Raw genomic sequence first — 19,997 nt, forward strand, 5'->3', positions numbered from 1 at the left:
GGGGATTGAACCCGCAACCTCATGGTTCCTAGTCGGATTCGTTAACCACTGTGCCACAGTGGGAACTCCACTAAGAAACTATTCTAATCAATTTATTTATTTTTACTTAAACAGTAAAAATGCACTTGAGGCAAATGGAAGTTCCCAGGCTAGGGGTCTAATAAGAGCTGCAGCCGCCAGCCTACGCCACAGCCACAGCAACATGGGATCCTCAACCCACTGAGCAGGGCTAGGGATTGAAACCACATCCTCATGAGAACACTAGTCAGGTTTGTTACTGCTGAGCCACAATGGGAACTCCCTCTAATCAATTTAAATGGTTTAAAATATTATTATTTAGTGAATTATATAAAATACCCACATTATTAGTCTTTTTCTCAGCTCTTTAACAAGCAATGGAAGAGGAGAGAAAAAAGAGTGATAATTATGTGTGGGGAGATGGGGAAAATGATTTCCAGAAACGGCTAAAGCTAATCAGCTCTACCCCAAAAGTGCTGACAAAAATGGCTTCAAACTATACAGCAAGCACTATTTCACCTCCGTAACAAAACATGAGCAATGAGGGCTACAAAAGGGGCAAGAAAGCCACTTCCCAAATGTGAGAAGACATATTTGCCACAGCTGTTCGATAACTGCTTGCTCAGCACAAAAAAATATACATAGTTACTACAAAGAGGATACTACCACACACACAAAATAGCTAAATATGATTTCTAAGATACTCCCACATACATAACTGAAGTGAAAAATTTCAGAGTTCCATCAAAATTGCTCTTTCCCTCTTCCTAGCTACTAACCCCACTACTTTCTGAGTTACACATTTTGGTACTTTATTATACTGACAGTAACATACGCCCATCTACGGTAATAAATCCAAGGTCTTGTTTGCACAGGTCTTACCATTAGGGACTTCCTTAAAGATTTTATCTCTTACAATTGATCCTTGCCCTTCATAAGCCTTACTAGGGATGTGTAACTGAAAGATCTGAGTGTTTTTTAATAAATTCATCTGTATCTGAAATCCATCTTCAAGAAGGTTTAATTTTCTTCCCTAGGGCAAAACAGAATTTGAAAAAAAAGGGGGGGAGCAGAGAAGGAGGGCAAGGAAGGACTCTCTCCTCACTTCTTCTATGTCCTCGGGCCAGGGAGGGGGTGGAGGTGGGGGTGGGGGGAACCAACTCTAGTTGAGAGAAATAAACTAAAACCCTAGGCTCAAAGTCCCATCTTTTTTTTTTTGTTTGCTTTTTGCTTTTCAGGGCCACACCTGCGGCATAGGGAAGTTCCCAGGCTACGGGTCCAATGGGAGTGGTAGCTGCTGGCCTATACCACAGCCACAGTAACACAGGATCTGAGCTGCGTCTTCAACCTACACCACAGCTCACAGCAATGCAGGATCCTTAACCCACTGGGTGAGGCCAGGGATTGAACCTGTGTCCTCATGGATGTTAGTCAGATTTGTTAACCGCTGAGCCACGATAGGAACTCCTCAAAGTCCACTGGAGACACAAAACTGAAAGGTATTTTTTAGCTTTGTCATTTAATAACATGAAGGCACTATTCACTTTCTAGAATGAAGGCTTTCCAATAAATATTTTAAAAGCTAATTCCCAGTAATTTTCATTACAAATTAAAGATACACACCCAGAGGGGACAAGAAAAAAATCTCAACAGGCTAACCTGAGCCCTTTTCATGAGTAAGGCTGAGACGATGACCAGGCTGCCCGACAAGCGGGCTCTGTAATAGCCTATCCAAACCTGTCAAAACTGCTCTGCTCACTTCCTCCTTCAGTCTTAACATCTACAGTGGCTAATAAGGCAGGGCTTCAAGGCCATATTTTCACATCAGACACAAGACTTTAGAACTAAGAGAGAAAACTAAAAGTTCTCTTTCTGTAAGTTAAAAGCTCTACCTACAGAGTTTCTTACAGAATGTATTTAAAATGGGCGATGTTCCCATTGCGGCACAGTGGAAATGAATCCGACTAGGAACCACGAGGTTGTGGGTTCAATCCTTGGCCTTGCTCAATGGGTTAAGGATCCAGCATTGCCATGAGCTGTGGTGTAGGTCGCAGAAAGGCTCGGATCTGGTGTTGCTGTGGCTGTGGCGTAGGCCAGCAACTACAGCTCCAATTTGACCCCTAGCCTGGGAAACCGCCATGTGCCATGGGTGTGGCCCCAATGAGTCAATGCTTTGTCCAATGTGGTCCAATGCTTTGCCTTGGAGTTTATCAACTAAAATTTCTCACTTGATTCTTGTAAGAAGCTTAATTACTAAAACTGTTTTATAGGCTAAGCAGACAGTTTGACTTGCCCCAAATCACATAATTGCAAATGGTGGTGCCACGATTTGAACTCAGCTCTCTGGCTTCCAATACTTTTCAATTAACACTACTGTAGCCTCATCATACATCTTACCTGATAGTTGCCAGATCTCAAACAAATATGGACTTGACTATATGGAGTCAACTGTTGAGATGTACTATCAGAAGAAGGTACAAGAACATCACATGCTTGACAATAGCCAGCTAACCGCTTCTCATCTATGGTACAATGAAGAGATAATGAACCTATCTGTAAAGTAAGAGGTATATATCATTATCCATCAAAGTAATAGAAACAACAGGCTAGCACCCACTTAGTGCATTTTAACAGTACGAGAAAACGCTAACAGAAAATTCAGAGCTGGTGGAACCTTAAAACTAAAAAGGTTAAAGGATCAGAGCAGGGGTCAGCAAACTATTGCTCACAGGCCAAATCCAACGTGTGGCCTGTTTTTACAGGACTTTGACCTAAGAACAATCCTTAAGGTTGTAAGGGGGGGGAATGATAATATGCCACAGAAATTGTATATAGCCCACAAAGTCTAAATTATCTATTAATTAGCCCTTTATAAAAAAGTTTTCTGACTCCTGCTTTAGAGTTTCAGCCCAATATAAAAATGCAGACATTATTTTCACTCTGTGGGTATGATGATGAAGATATTAATAAAGAATGAAAAGTGTTAAAAACAAACTTTAAATATTTTAAAACCCATATGCTTGGCAGAGATTTAAAGGCAGACAGCAAAGAAAACTAAATCCTCACCCGACTGGAAAAAACAGAAATGCTTCCACAGGAGTTCCCGTCATGGCTCAGTGGTTAATGAATCCGACTAGGAACCATGAGGCTGTGGGTTCAATCCCTGGCCTTGCTCAGTGGGTTGGGGATCCGGTGTTGCCATAAGCTGTGGTGTAGGTCACAGACGAGGCTCAGATCCTGCATTGATGTGGCTGTGGCGTAGGCTGGTGGCTACAGCTCTGATTAGACCCCTAGCCTGGGAACCTCCATGTGCCATGGGAGCGGCCCAAGAAATGGCAAAAAGACAAAAAAAAAAAAAATGCCTCCACCAAAACAGAAAAAAAACAAAGTTTTAAATTGCAACACCTGAAATGCCATAAAATTAGAAATCTGGTGAGTTCCCCACACAAAGTAAAATGGGGATTCCCAATTAGTCTAGAACAGATTTAAAGTAAATCTCTAGCACATTTAATCAACATCTTTGGTGAAAAAAGGAATGACTGAAGTGGGAAGTTTTTGGGCACCAGGCATACAAAAACCTAGTCATATACCTTAAAATTCAGTAGTCTGAATCATAAAAAGAAAAATGAAAATAACATGAAAGTTATCCTAGTAGGAATTAAACGAATGCATTTTTTAAAGATACTATAGTTCACACATCAGATTAGCAATTAAAAAAAAAAATTCACTGCTGATGGGAGTACCCTCAATGAAAGGTACCTGGAAAGCAATGTGGTTTCATATATTACAGTCTTTAAAAAGTTAATGACTAATCTGAACCTAATACAACATTGTAAATCAACTAAACCCCAATAAAATTTTTTTAAATATTAATGATGATTAACATGGTAATTCTACTTGCATGAATTTAACCTGAAAGTTTCTAAAGCCCATTTATGAGAGAAGATCTAAGTTTTGCAGCCTTATAATAAAAACAGAAAGCATCCTAAATGCTCAAACATTAGGAAAATGAAATTACAGCACATCTATATAACTGAATAGAACATTTAAAATGTCTATTCAAGTATTTAAGCAAGACAGAAAAATTGCATGTTATAGATGGGCTTAACTGTATAAAGACACAGATAATAAAAACTGGAAGAAAATAATTTTCTTAAATTTTTAGATGTTTTCACTACTACTTTTTTGAACTGCCAGATTTACTATCATGAACATACTGGTTTTTTATGTTAAAATTAAATTAAAAGCCAAAAAATAAATAGATGCTTTAAAGGAATGAAAATTAAACATCTGTTATTATTGTATTTACCTCTGCAATTAGTTCTTTGGTTCTAAAAAATTTTTCTCTGGCATTTTCATAGACAGCTGAATTTGTAGAGCCTTGCTGGAAGTATGCTGCACCCAAATCAAAACACACCTAAAATGGTAATGAATACCAATTTGCTTAGTAATTTTTCATGAACTTAAGCACTAACAGAACTCAAAATCATCTTTATCTCAGCAAAACACAGGTACAAACAGCAAAAAACATTTCAATGAGCAGTAAACAATCAATGTTCTTAGATGCAAGCAACAGAAATCAACTGACTGATTTACACACAAAACAGACTTACTGGTAAGATTTCAGGTGGCCTAATTGTTTACTGGGAAAACCAAAGAATCAGGCTTAAAAAACAAATCGGGGCGGGGGGAGGAAGGCAAGCAGCCAAAACAGGAGCCAGAACTGATGCAGTGAAACAAACACTACTGAAGCCTCTCAATATTAGACTCCACAGTTCATGTCACCTGCAGCCACTAACACCAGACACCAAAAGCAGCAGCTCCACTCCTGGCAGGGCTGCCCCTAAAAACTAGATTCTACTGTCACTGCTGCTATGACACAAAGGATTCTCTATCTTCCTTACTTCAGTGACTCACTAGCTAGCTCTGGATACACAGTCTAAACTAAGTGTATTTGTCTGTCACACCTCTGTGACATGCTTGCCCTCAAGCAGCATAAGGCTAGAGAAAGCCAGTATTTGGAGTTTCCAGTTTTATTACAGGAAGAAGGCTCTGCCTCCCATCAAGTCACACTGGTAGGGGGTTCTTCTAACACAGAAGCGGGGACAGACACTGGGGAGTCCCTCCAAAAGGGGTAGGAAGGGCAAATGTCTATCACAAAACTGGCCAGAGTACAATATTGAGAAACTTTAATTAACAACTATAAAATGATAATGCATTTCCTGTTGTCTTTTTCTAAGAGAATCTGTCTATTTTTCTAGGGACTTTCATAAAATGATACCTAGATTTACCAAATGCAGAACTCAAAGACTGAGTTCAACTTGGCCATTTTATGAACCAGAATACAAAGGTCCAGAACATGACATGTCTGCTTAGAAGACTATAACCAAGTACTGGCAGAGCCCCCAGGCCTAAAGCCAGATCCCTAGGTTGCCAATATTCTGCCCCAAATCTACTCTCCACGTGGCTGACTGATGAGTCTTCTCAATCTGATGTTCTTTAAAGGCGTTCAGATTATCCCAAGTAGGATAAAGTTCAAACCCTGGGGCCTAATCTTCCAGGATCTCAAAATCCGGACTCAGTGCTCTCTCCAAACCTCTCTATTCTCCTCTATTTCAGTCACACCAGTTTCCTCAATTGCCCATGCACATCAGATCTAGAAACAAACTTCACTCCACACCCTTTATTTCCATTTACACCAAACCAATTGTAGCCCACAGGCACTTAGTCCTCCTGCACACTCCTAGCTGTGATGGTCTCTGGTACTTACGATCAAACTATTGTTTACTGATACGCATTATAGGTACTACTTTGTCCTGTTCAACAAGTCAAGATGGCCTTCTCAGAGTTTCCATCGTGGCTCAGTGGTTAACGAATCTGACTAGGAACCATGAGGTCGTGGGTTCAATTCCCGGCCTCGCTCAATGGGTTAAGGATCTGGCGTTGCCATGAGCTGTGGTGGAGGTCACAGACACAGCTCGAATCCCACGTTGCTGTGGCTCTGGCATAGGCCAACAGCTACAGCTCTGATTAGACCCCAGCCTGGGAACCTCCATATGCCGTGGGAGTGGCCCTAAAAAGACAAAAATAAATACATAAATAAAGATGGCCTTCTCAGCCTCTAGAATTCTCTACACTATTTGATCCAACTTAACGTCTGGCTAATTTTCATTCTAGAGAGCTTCCTTTTACCTGGGGTAAAGGGATGCTAAAGAAGTTAACAACAACAAAAAGTATGTATGTATATATACATAAGAGGAAAAGATTTATACACACATAAACACACATAGATATGCATACATATTATAGTTACCTATAATTCCCCTTTCCAGAGTATAAGATACCAAAAAATTATTTTTAGGTATTACTATACCTACTAGCCATTAAAACAAGTTTAAATTCTGTAGTTAAGAAGTGTCAATAGGTTAAAAAAAAAAGCCAAACAGTGAGCTCCCTGGTGGTCTAGTGGTTAGGATTCAGCACTTTCACTGCTATGGCCAGCATTCAATCCCTGGTCTGAATACTGAGACCCCGCATCAAGCTGCTGCACACTGGTGGCCAAAAAAATCAAAGCAAATCAAAACAAAAACAAAAAGAATCCAATAATGAAGCTGCCCTGAGGGACAGTAACACTTTCAGTTTAACTAGGAAAAAAATGTAAGATTTTTCTTTTGAGCCAGGTAAATTTTAGTAACATAAAGACAATAAATTTATTTTAAATATTAATATGCCAAGAAATGAGTATTAACAATATGCCATTCAAAAAAACAGAAATTATGACTCAGCTATGTGATTAAAAGAAATTTGATAAGGTTTACCAGCACATGCGTTTTGTAAGTTTCTTTTATCAGGCTATATCCTCCACTATATTGTGAAATTAGAAATGTTATCAAGACCCTTAAACAGACCTCCTGATTATAAGATACAACAGTACCAGAGACCTCCTGCACACAAGTTTCACTGATGAATTTTTGGGGGCTATGCCCATGGCATGCAGAAGTTCCCAGGCCAGGGTTCAAACTGACCACAGCAGCGACCCAAGCTGCTGCGCTAATGCCGATCCTTAACCTGCTGTGCCACAAAGGAACCCTCAATGACAATTTAAAGTGGTTAGCAGAATTCCCATCGTGGCTCAGCAGTTAGTGAACCTACTAGCATCCATGAGGACGTGGGTTCGATCCCTGGCCTTGCTCAGTGGGTTAAGGATCTAGCGTTGCCATGAGCTATGATGTAGGTCTTGGATCCGGCGATGCTGTGGCTGTGGTGTAGGCCGGCAGCTACAGCTCCAACTGGACCCCTAGCCTGAGAACCTCCATATGCCATGGGTGTGGCCCTAAAAAAAAACCAAAAAGACAAAAAATAAATAAAGTGGTTACCAACCATCAGTGCCTCATAATTCCTATTCCTACTGTAAGAGAATCATCATTTCATTAGGTCTTAAAAAGAGACTATCTTCAGGTCTGGAACCAGCTTATCTGAAAAAGTACTTCTCAACCCTTTGAAGTCACAGCTACTTCTGCCCTTTCAGGAACGAGAAATGGTGATTAAAGAAGTCATGCCAACTCACACAATAAAGAGAATATAGAACATAAAAAGACTATCCTGGGAGTTCCCATTGTGGTTCAGTGGAAACGAATCCGACTAGTATCCATGAAGATACAGGTTCAATCCCTGGCCTCACTCAGTGGGTAGGCGATCTGGCATCACCATGCACTGTGGTATAGGCCACGGACTCAGCTCAGATCCCACGTTGCTCTGGCAGTTGTAGGCTGGCAGCTGTAGTTCCAATTAGACCCCTAGCCTGGAAACTTCCATATGCTGCGGGTGTGGCCCTAAAAAAAAAAAAAAAAAGTACTACCCTACTGGCCCATACTAGTCAATCATCAAATATTTTTAAATTTCTATGAAACTCGAGATTCTAACAAACATCAACTGAAAGCATCAAAGGAAACAGGGCACAGAGTTACACAAAGTAGGCAATCTTAAGATCCTTGAAAAACCAGGTATTTCTCTAGGGGCCTACATGTTTCAAAGTCTAGTGCAATATTAATTTTGTCTTGTTTAGACAAGACTCTGATTAGATTTCTTATAAAAATGAACTGTGAATCTGTTACATAATCACCACATTGTCAATATTTAAACTTTGTCTCATAAGTACAACTTGGGAAAGTAGCTCAGAGACAAAAGACCAAACAAGATTTTCCTTCCATTTCTTTTTAACAATTTTCAAAGGAGGTCTTACAAAATTCACAAATTAAATATAATGCAAAGTTTGAGCACCATCTTAAGTGAAAATCAGAGGGACAAGGGCAGAAATAAGTTCTAAATAAAAATACTAAGATGATTTCATATAAGATTTCTCAAAAACTTGCCATGCATTGATTAAATACTGAAATAAATACCTGGCACTGCATCTCCTCGGTTTTGATTTTCAATCCAGCAGTGGAACTCTCAGTTTCTCCATTGACCATGCCTGGCTCCACGGCCAATAAATCTAGTGTTCTCATTGTGTGGACATAAAGATCCTTGTTTAACTTAAGGGCTGCCTCTAGTACCAAGATAGAATCCGAAGCTTGTTCTTTTAGCTACAAGAGTTCAATAAACAAATTATTAAAATACAAAAATGGCAACTCTGGACTAGATTAACCCAAAAATTTTTATAGGACACTTAGTAGCTTGTTTCTAACACCGCAGGAGTACAAATACATTCATGAAAATTATTAAATTTTTAAATAATACATTTCTCTTGTGTAATTAGGAAACAAATTGGAAAAGACTGATTTTTTTTTTCCTATAAAAAAAGTTAATGAAGAAAAATCTTTCAAAGGTTTGCAGGAGTTCCTGTTGTGGCACAGAAGAAACGAATCCAACTATGAACCATGAGGCTGTGGGTTCAATCCCTGGCCTCAAGACGTGGGTTAAGGATCTGGCATTGCCATAAGCTATGATGCAGGTCACACACACAGCTTGGATCTGATGTTGCTGTGTCTGTGGTATAGGCCAGCAGCTGTGGCTCCAATTGGACCCCTAGCTTGGGAACCTCCATATGCCACGGGCACAGCCCTAAAAAGAAAAAAAGAAAAAAAAAAAAGATTTGCACTGGTCTATTGATTTATTCAAGAAATGTTTGGTATGATAGGGTTGCTTTGCTGCAGAGCAGAAATTGGCACAACCTTGTAAATCATCTATATATATACATTTTTTTTTTTTGTCTGTCTTTTCTAGGACTGCACCTGGAGGTTCCCAAGCTAGGGGTCTAATTGGAGCTGTAGCCTCTGGCCTACGCCAGAGCCACAGCAATGGGAGATCCGAGCCGCGTCTGCGACCTGCACCACAGCTCTTGGCAACGATGGATCCTTAACCCACTGAGCGAGGCCAGGGATCGAACCTGCAACCTCATGGTTCCTAGTCAGATTCGTTAACCACTGAGCCACAATGGGAACTCCAAATCAACTATATTTTAATAAAAATTAAATAAAAACTGGAGCAATACACGCAAAAAAAAAAAAAAGAAAGAAACGTTTGTAATGTTTCAATGTGCCAGCCATTTTAGTAGGCATTAGATAATAACAATAAAATGATGCAGGTATTTTGCTTCCACATTCAAAATACACCATCTAGGAGTTCCCTATGGCTCAGCAAGTTAAGGATCTAGTGCCGCCCACTGCTGTGGCTCTAGTTACAACTGTGGCACAGGTTTGTCCCTTGCCCAAGAACTTGCGCATGCCACAGGATCAACCAAAACAAAAACAAAATATACTAGGTGTTCCTGCTGTAGGCAGTGGGTTAAGAATCCAACTACAGCAACTCAGGTGGCTTCAAAGGCATAGGTTTGACCTTTGGCTAAACACAGTTGGTTACAGGATCTGGCGTTGCCACAAATGTGGCATAGGTCACAGCTGCAGCTCAAATTGAATCCTGGGCCCAGTAACTTCCATATGTTATGGGTGTGGCCATAAAAAAGTGTGTTTGTATGTATACATATCTATGTATAACAATCACTCTGCCGTGCAGCAGAAATTAGCACAACATTGCGAATCAAGTATACTTCAATAAAAACAGATAAAAAGATTTTTACAGAGATCACTTTGAACTTACAAGAACTACCATGTGTCTATTTTTATGTTAATTGGAGTAATTTAAAAAGTAACTATTTTTCTGACTATAAAATTAATTTTTTTTTTTTTGGTTTTTTAAGGCCACATCTGTGGCATATGAAGTTCCTAAGCTAGGGGTCAAATGGGAGCTACAGCTGCCAGCCTACACCACAGCCATAGCAACACAGGATCCAAACCACATCTGCAAACTACACCACAGCTCATGGCAACACCAGATCCCTGATCCACTGAGCAAGGCCAGGGATACTGGTTGGATTCGTTTACTCTGTGCCACAACAGGAACTCTGTAAAATTAATTTTAAAACACAATATGTGTTACTTGCAGATTTTTTGGAGAATATAAAATATAAAGATAGCACCTATAAGAGTGATTTCTAACATCTGCTAAAGTATTGCAAAATATTTGACAACAGAATTGGTGATAAAACACTCTCTTTAACATTAAAAACATGCACAATTTAGAATATTACCAAACTATGTTCTACCCAAAATGTCACTGCATCTAGACCTTGCCAATTTTTATATACCTAAGACTAAAAGAAGAAACCAAACATGCCCTAAATATGCCCCAGAAAGGCTGGAGTGTAACTGATGCCAATACTCACCACTTTCAAAATATTTTCTGTTAGCTCTTTTTCCTGTTGCATCTGATTCATACTAAAAGAGAAAGGATTGAAGAGTATCAATCTTTCATTACTTGAAAGACTGCAAATTCAAAACTTAAAGATCATTTTTCAAAGTGAGGTTGAAGTTAAATAAAAATAGTTTGGACTTCCCTGGTGGCCTAGTGAGTTAAGGATCTGGTGTTGTCACTACTGTGGCTCAGGTTCAATCCCTGGCCCCAGAACTTCTGCATCCCATGGGTGCAGCCAAAAAAAAAAAAAAAAAATGTTTTTAAGGCTATTTCTTGCCATGTTTAAAAAATAAACAAAACTCAATTATGACGATGCTGCTTTATTATTATTTTCTCATTTGTTCTGCATTAAAAAAAAAATCCTCAATTTAAAAATAAAACTTACCGGCAGCAAAAGATTATTTATATCATGTTAGGGACTACATTCTCTAGGTCTAAATTTGGTAAACTACCACCTGGAAATTAAGAACTAGGTTTAAAACTCCAGATAAGGGGAGTTCTGTGTGGCACAGCAGAAATGAACCCAACCAGTATCCATGAGGATGCGGGTTCGATCCCTGGCTTTGTTCAGTGGGTTGAGGATCCGGCATTGCTATGAGCTGTGGTGTAGGTCACAGATACAGCTTGGATCCAGTGTTGCTGTAGTTGTGGTGTAGGCTGGTAACCGTAGCTCTGATTAGACCCCTAGCCTGGGAACTTCCATGTGCCACAACTGTAGCTGAAAGAGAAAAAATTAATTAAATGAAAACAATTTCCCACATACAGAACAAATACATCTTCTTCAAGTAAAGGATTAGACCCCTAGCCAAGGGTGCAGCCCTAAAAAGCAAAAAAAAGCAAAAAAACAAACAAACAAACAAAACCCCTCCAGATGTGATCAAACTATCATAATTAACTTTTTCTTCTTTTTATGGCTGCACCTGCAGCATATGGAAATTCCTAGGCTAGGGGTCAAAATGGAGCTGCAGCTGAGGCCCACGCCACAGCCACTTCAATACCAGATCTGAGCCACATCTGTGACCTACACTACAGCTTGCAGCAATGCCGGATCCTTAAACCAGTGAGTGAGACCAGGGATCAAACTTCACGGACACTCCAGAGGGTCTTTAACAAACTGAGCCTCAACAGGAACTCCTCATAATTAACTTTTGTACTCTAAATTTAAATAATTTCAGGAGCTCCTGCTGTGGTGTAGTAGGTTAAGAATTCAACTGCAGCAGCTCAGGTTGCTGCAGAGTCACAGGTTCAATCCCCCAGCCAGTGCAGTGGGTTAAACGATCTGGTGTTGCCACAGCTGTGAAGTTAAGTTGAAGCTGTGGCTCTGACTCCATTCCTGGCCCGGGAACTTCTGTGTGCAACAGTTGCAGGTGAAAGAGAAAAAAGTAATAAATTCAATGAAAACGATTTCCCACATACAGGACAAACACATCCTCTTCAAGTAAATTTAATTAAATGAAGAAAAATCTTAATAGTTGGAGGCAGGTCAGCTATGATGAAAGGCACAATTTACAATATGTTCTCCTTCTTTTTCAGAGCTCTCAACTCTGAAATCCAAACACAACCCAATTCCCTCACCCTTCCAGCTCCTCCAAACCCACCTTCATGCAGGCCTCCTGCCCTCTGATTTCTGCTCTACTCCTTTTATACCAGGAATTATTCAAAACTTGCAAAAAATTTTTCAAATTCTGACCATAAAAAGTGCCACATGAGGGTCTTACTGGCCAACTTACACACTTAATTGAGGAGGTCCAGGTTTTGCCTGTTTGACAGGAAAACTACTTTGAACAATTGTCCTAATTGCCCTGAAAGAAAAACAAGAAACCCCAAATTCAATACATTATAAATGCCACTTCAAGTATTTTTTTAAGCACTCCTTAGAACAGCTGTCATATAAATTATATGAAGTTCTAATTGACATATAATAAAAACTTTATAAATCGTCTACATCTTTATCATAACGCTTTTCACCTATGCAGTCCTAAATTTTCTCCATCAGACTCGCTGTTCCCAAGATCCTCTGTGAGAGCCCCAGAGTAGAAGGGATGACTTAAAAGCACACCCTGAAAGCCACAGTGCAGTTAAAGAGAGGCTGCCTGATGTTTTAGGTTTATGAAAAAATTTACCATCTATTGTAGAGAAGTATAGCCATGGCAGTGGTTGGAGGTAAAGTGGCCAGATCCATGTCTACATGCTTTGTCCCAGGAGGAACTTTACTGATGCACAGCAGTTCGTTTAGCAACATATTCAATACTGGAACAGACAAACTGAAAAAGGAAGACCCAAAAGATACATAAGCTGTGTAAGCACTAAATACATAACTCAGTACCTTTGCTGATAAAAACTATATTGCTAAAGGACCAAAGCTACAGGACCATTGCATTAATCTGTCTCAGCAACTTACATGAAAATTTATTGAGCAAATTTTAAGATTTTTTTAAGCTTTCATCATGAGAACAATTTAAACATGTACAAAAGCAGACAGAATAATACACCCCAATGTGTCCATTATACAGCTTCAACAATTACCACCTGAGGGTCAATCCTGTTTCCTCTCTACTCTCATCCACTTCTTTCCGTATTATTGTGAAGCAAATTCTCAATATTAAATTCCCAAATCATTTCTTCCACAAGTGTTTCAGAATATATCTAAAAAATTACTTCCTAATGTGACAGTGTAAGTTTCACATCTAAAAATTTTTTATTGCTTATTATCAAATATCCAATCAGTGCTCAATTTTCCAACTGTATAATATACATCATACTTTTTTGGACACTTGCTGTTGATATGCCTCTTGAGTCTATAGATGGATAAGTCACCCTTTAGATTAAAGAATAAAACTTTTTGTTGTTGTTGTCTTTTTGCCTTTGCTAGGGCCACTCCCCAGCCATATGGAGGTTCCCAGGCTAGGGGTCTAATAGGAGCTGTAGCTGCTGGCCTATGCCACAGCCCAGCAACACCAGATCCGAGCCTCGTCTGCAACCTACACCACAGCTCACGGCAACGCCGGATCCTTAACCCACTGAGCAAGGCCAGAGATGGAACCTGCAACCTCATGGTTCCTAGTCAGATTCATTAACCACTGAGCCATGACAGGAACTCCTAAAACTTTTTCTTAATTCTAATATTTAATGCTGCAGTAGGTATGGTGGAAAAAGGACTGTTTAAATATACCACTAGTGTGAGTATAAACTAACACTGCTTCTTAAAAATGTTTATACCCCTTAACCCAGCATCTGATTATGTAACTCAAAATTCAGATAAAATTTATTAACAAAAAGGCTCTGTGGTATATAAAAGTAAAAAACTAGAGAAAAACTGTCAATGGAGGAAGAGTTAATATTATCTATATGAAGAAATAATCTCAAAAGGGGGGGTGTTCATAATATCATGATATCCCTCTACATGAAATAAAACAGAAATCAAAACAGTATATAAGGAGTTCCCGCTGTGGCACAATGGGTTAAGAATCTGAACTCAGCGGTTGCTGCAGAGATGCGGGTTATGTTCCCATCCCAGGGCAGTGGGTTAAAGGATCCAGTGTTGCCACAGCTGCAGCAAAGGTTGCAACTACAACTTGGATTCAATCCGTGGCCCCAGGAACTTCGATATGCCTCGGGTACAGCCATAAAAATTTTTTAAATAAAATTAAATTAAATTAAAATAAATAGGAGAGGCATTCCCATTGTGGCGCAGTGGTTAACGAATCCGACTAGGAACCATGAGGTTGCGGGTTCGGTCCCTGGCCTTGCTCAGTGGGTTAAGGATCTGGCGTGGCCGTGAGCTTTGATGTAGGTCACAGACATGGCTTGGATCCTGCGCTGCTGTGACTCTGGCGTGGGCCGGTGGCTACAGCTCTGATTGGACCCCTAGCCTGGGAACCTCCATATGGCACAGGAGCGGCCCAAGAAATGGCAAAAAGACAAAAATAAATAAATAAATAAATAGGAGAAAAACAACAAAAATTACATAAATGTTAAAACTAATTTTATCCCCTCCCCAATTATTTCCTATTTTCTAAATTTTCCCAAATATTCTATACTGGTAGAAGGGACTAGAAACAAATCATTTTCTAACTATACCCTTGCAAATATTTATGTGTAAACCACCACTGATCCTAATAAGATACTTTAAAACTTTGGGAGGTAGTGACTGATTTATGACCAGCAAAATTGACTGAATTATTCAATAGGGAATGGTCCATTATATTATGTAACATCCATCATTAATTTTTATTCATTTTCCTCAGATATGTAAAAAGTAAACTGAACATTTAAAACTGTTTAGGTATGGATTTTCTCTAGTTATCACATTAAAAAATACTAATAAACTGGTTCATTATTGATAACACCAAGTTTATTCTTCTTTTTTTTTTTTTTTTGCTTTAAATAAAGGGAGGTTCCCAGGGTCAAATGAGAACTTCAGCTGCCAGCTTATGCCACAGCAATGTAGGATCTGAGCCAAGTCTGTGACCTATACCACAGTTCACAGAAATGCCAGATCCTTAACCCACTAAGCGAGGCCAGGGATCAAACCCTCAACCTCAGGGTTCGTAGTTGGATTTGCTTCTGCTGTGCCATGACGGGAACTCCTATTCTCTAAAAAGTGATTTAGGGGAGTCCCCATTGTGGCTCAGTGGTTAATGAATCCGACCAGGAACCATGAGGTTGTGGGTTCGATCCCTGACCTTGCTCAGTGGGTTGAGGATCTGGCGTTGCTGTGAGCTGTGGTATAGGTCTCAGATGCAGCTCGAATCCCTTGTTGCTGCAGCTCTGGTGTAGGCCAGCGGCTGCAGCTCTGATTGGACCCCTAGCCTGGGACCCTCCATATGCCACAGGAGTGGCCCTAGAAATAGCAAAAAGACAAAAAATAAATAAATAAATAAAAAGTGATTTAAATTCAACTAACAGTCAAATATTTTCCTATACCTTTTGAAAAACCCTTGCACATTTTACCAAGAATACACAGAAAAATAACTTTCATTTTAAGGGCCAATATTATAAAAGCATATACAGAACTATACCAAGGTATCTAAATAGTACTCAAAATAAATTCATTTAAACCTGTTTACCTTTTCTCTAAGATGTCTAAGTCCCACTTCAAATGTGCAGCAACTTTGAGAGCTAGTAGCTTTAAAATACGATTTCTCTTGTTATCAGGTGGAGGTTGAACTTGGTTTTGTTCATTAACTGAAGGTTTGGAAGCCTGTTCCAAAAACTGGACTATAAGTTGAACTGGTGCAGGATCTAGGATTTAAAAGAAAACACTTCGTAAATTTCAGTTCTAATTATGAAGTTGCAAAAGCATTCATGGTATTGGTTTTTGGCCACAAAAGGAATCCAAACAGGCCAACTGACACATGACAAGATGCTCAACAAATTACTAGTAAAATGCAAATCAAAACTACAATAAGGTATCACCTCATACCAGTCAGAATGGTCATCACCAAAAAAGTCTACAAATAATGAATGCTGGAGAGGGGGTGGAGAAAAGGGAAGTCTTCTACACTGTTGTGTGAATGTAAACTGGTGCAACCACTATGAAAAACAGTACAGCGGTGCCTTTAAAAACTAAAAATAAAAACTAAAAATAGAGTTACCATATAAAACCTGGCAATCCCACTCCTGGGGATATATCTGGGAAAGAGGAAAAGTCCAATTCCAGAAGATACAAGATATATCCCCCCAATGTTCACAGCAGCATTATGTACAATAGCCAAGACATGGAAGCAACCTAAATGTCTGTCAAAGTGGAATCTAAAAAAAATGATACAAATGAATTTATTTATAAAACAAAAAGACTCACAGACATTGAAAATAAACTTACGGTTACCAAAGGGGAAAGGGGGGGGATAAGTCAGGAATTCAGAATTAACAGACACACACTACTATATATAAAGTAGATAAACAACAAGGGGCTACTATGTAGCACAGGGAACTATTATATTCAATATCTTGCAATAACCTATAATGGAAAAGAATCTGAAAAAGAATATATATGAAAAAAAGAAAAAAAAAAAAAAAAAGGAGTTCCCGTCGTGGCGCAGTGGTTAACGAATCCGACTAGGAACCATGAGGTTGCGGGTTCGGTCCCTGCCCTTGCTCAGTGGGTTAACGATCCGGCGTTGCCGTGAGCTGTGATGTAGGTTGCAGACGCGGCTCGGATCCCGAGTTGCTGTGGCTCTGGCGTAGGCCGGTGGCTACAGCTCCGATTCAACCCCTAGCCTGGGAACCTCCATATGTCTCGGGAGCGGCCCAAGAAATAGCAACAACAACAACAACAAAAAGACAAAAAAAAAATATATGTACAAATAAATCACTTTACTGTATACCTGAAACACTGTAAATCAACTACACTTCAATTTAAAAAAACACAAACATTGTGCAGCTATGACATCTAAGGATTATGATTTATAAGAAGGGTGCCTGGGGATTCAAGTGAAGCATCAGGAACGGTGTAAGGAGGAAAGGTAACAGATCCCTGCAGAAGAAAGCACTTATAAGGAAGACGACAATGGCTATAGATTTCCAGTTCAACAAATAACCAATGTCAATTAAAGGAAAGAGACGCCATTGTTTTAGAACTGTTAACTAATTAGTGAGACCTGCCTCAAGTTACCTCTACAAACCCATTTATCTCCATGCAAAATAGAGGATGACACCACCTACCTCACAGGATAACACCTGGCTCAGTGGCTAATGACCTGAATAGCATCCATGAGGACACGGTTCAATCCCTGGCCTTGCTCAGTGGGTTAAGGATCAGGCGTTGCCCTGAGCTGTGGTGTAGATGGCAGACTTGGTTCAGATCCTGCATTGCTGTGGCCTAGGCCAGCAGCTGGAACTCTGATTTGACCCTTAGCCTGGGAACCTCCATATGCTGCGGATACGGCCCTAAAAAGACAAAAGACAGAAAAAAAGAAATAACAGGTGTGAAGCATTAAGACTAATGCCTGACATCCAGAAACACTCAACAAACGTTAGTCAAAAGCAACCAATTCAAAGAACACAATATAATATAGGCGGTAAAACTGCCCAAGTGAAGTACAGTAGTCTCCACCAGTTAAGACCAGGCTATTAGACTGAACAAGCCACATCTGAATTCAAATTTCATCAGCAAAATATCATCCAAGGAGCTTACCTTCTCATGCTGGTACCTCTTTCCAGAAATGCCTGGCGTTTTCCACCTTCCCTAACAGCACTCATTAACTGGGATATTAATCATGATCATCATTATACAATAACCATCTTGTAAAGTACAGCAGTTCCTGCTTTCAAAGATTTCGTTTTTGATTCAGAGACCAAATTTGAAATACATATATACACATGTAATATAAATTATATATTAATTGTATTTAACATAAATTATATATTAATAATAGTTAACTATATATCCTGGCATCAGGGTCTGACCCAAAATAGCTGATTTCTCTCCATCTCCCCAAATTGTCCCGGGTTCTGTCAAGAGCCAGCCTTCCTAACCCAAGTAACTTTCACTATACTATCTGGCAGGTGACTTAAAAAAAAAAAACCCAAACAGTAAAAGGGGATGCGGAAGGGCCTTTGGGTTGCCCTTTTCATTGGCCTCCCACTTCGATGCCCCCGCACTAGAATGTTTAATGCTTAGCTAAGCGGGCCGCGCCAAACCTCCGCTCTGGTCCCCGCCTCCCGGGTCACAGGTTCGTGGCCGAGAAGGCGCGGGGTGGTGAGAGCCGCAAGGACAGCGCCTGTGGCCGGGTCTCGCTCCCTTCGGGCTGCCGGCGCCGCGCTTACCTGGGCAGGGCTTGCGCAGATGTTTCTCCAGCAGCGACTCCTCCAGCAAGAACTCGAACCAGCACGTTTGCGGCGGGGTGCAGGGCCGGCTGGAGGTGGCCGCCTCCCGGTCCGCCGCCTCCGCGCTCATCCTGCCCCCGCCGCCGCTACCCCCAGGGACGCTTCCTGGCTCCAACCTGACACTCGGACGCGGGCCCGGGCCTGTGATCTGCGGAACCGCGGGGTGTGAGGAACACTCGGAACTTCCCAGAAACCCACACAATCCAAAATGGCGGCACAGCCCAGCCGTAGCTGGGACTCCTGGATCCGCCTTCCGGCGCCACAGCCGCGCCTCCAGGCCAATCCTTGTTCGAGTTGAAGAAAGAGGGCGGTACCTGTCCCCAGACCACGCCTCCTTCCGGTTGCTATGGGAGATGGTTTGAGTATAAGTTGGGTCGCAGGTTGGTTTTCCCGGTACCCTGGGAGAGTCTCAGCGAGAGAAACGAACAGCCTTATTAATAGGCCTCAGCGTCTGAGGAAAAGACAGTGAGCACTGCAGGTTGAAACTGTGATCTATGCAAAGTTTGTTTTCGGTGCTTTCAATTTTCCCATTTCCATTGCTAAGATTTCCTCCCACCTACGTCCTCTCAACAGATGTGCCCTATTGGTCTTGGCCAACAGCGTCCCCACCCCCTTTCTCGGACAGCTGACGGACCCCCTGAGATCCAGCTTTTCTGCTATTTCTCAGGACTAGCACTCAATATTTAACGCCTAATTCTCTTGATATCTCAGCTAGAGATATTGTTTTAACCCCATTTTTCATATACCCCCATTCTGTAATGCGCTTTTTATTAACAAAGTTTTTTTTAAGTGAATTCATAGACTATATACACGATCTATATTAGCGCAAATTATAGCCTCTCGGAACCTTAATTATAATAGTGCCTAATCTTAGGTTGAGAAAAGAATTTAAGGAAGAACTTGATAATACAGGTGATCTTTTTAAACAAGGCCTGACGTCTAGAAACATAGGCAGATGTTAGCTAATATATAGTGCTTTTTTCATATACATGATTTCTTGTTTTCTTCTGTAAACAACCCCATAATACGTCTTTTAACCAATGAAGACACTAAGGTTCCAGGTTCGATCATTTGTCCAAAATTTCCCAACAAACAAGGGACTAAGTTGAGCCTTTGATGGTCTTTCCACTGTACTTACTCAGGCCGCTAACACTGGATAGAGAAGATAAGTTCAATGGCTTCCAGAATGAAAAAGTAAAGCTTTGAAGTTTTAGGAAAAATAAGTGGAAGTAGCTCCTCCATAAGTGGAAGTAGATCAGTGCTTCAATGGCAACCATTGTCTTATCTCTTCTGGCACAATACTCTTTCTAGAGTTTGCCCTGCCTCTTTCATTCCGATGTTCCCCAGAGTCCTGTTCTCAGTCCTTTTCTCACTATAAAACCATCCTTGGGTCACTC

General features: G+C 40.5%; 1 protein-coding gene across 1 annotated transcript in view; it reads right to left on the reverse strand.

Annotated features, from left to right (window-relative positions):
- Positions 1 to 18,838, reverse strand: part of INTS8 (integrator complex subunit 8) — a 60,887-nt gene extending 42,049 nt beyond the window's left edge. Inside the window, exons 1-8 of the mRNA XM_047783581.1 lie at positions 18,541 to 18,838; positions 15,840 to 16,014; positions 12,894 to 13,034; positions 12,501 to 12,572; positions 10,742 to 10,793; positions 8,421 to 8,603; positions 4,328 to 4,435; positions 2,416 to 2,571 (exon numbers count right to left, since the gene is read on the reverse strand). Of these exons, the coding sequence (XP_047639537.1) occupies positions 2,416 to 2,571; positions 4,328 to 4,435; positions 8,421 to 8,603; positions 10,742 to 10,793; positions 12,501 to 12,572; positions 12,894 to 13,034; positions 15,840 to 16,014; positions 18,541 to 18,670 (1,017 nt within the window). The 5' untranslated portion in view covers positions 18,671 to 18,838. The remainder of the gene's footprint in view (positions 1 to 2,415; positions 2,572 to 4,327; positions 4,436 to 8,420; positions 8,604 to 10,741; positions 10,794 to 12,500; positions 12,573 to 12,893; positions 13,035 to 15,839; positions 16,015 to 18,540) is intronic.
- Between the last annotated feature and the right edge of the window lie 1,159 nt (positions 18,839 to 19,997).

The sequence above is a fragment of the Phacochoerus africanus genome, chromosome 6, assembly GCF_016906955.1.
Source record: "Phacochoerus africanus isolate WHEZ1 chromosome 6, ROS_Pafr_v1, whole genome shotgun sequence".
In the NCBI taxonomy this organism is placed as follows: domain Eukaryota; kingdom Metazoa; phylum Chordata; class Mammalia; order Artiodactyla; family Suidae; genus Phacochoerus; species Phacochoerus africanus.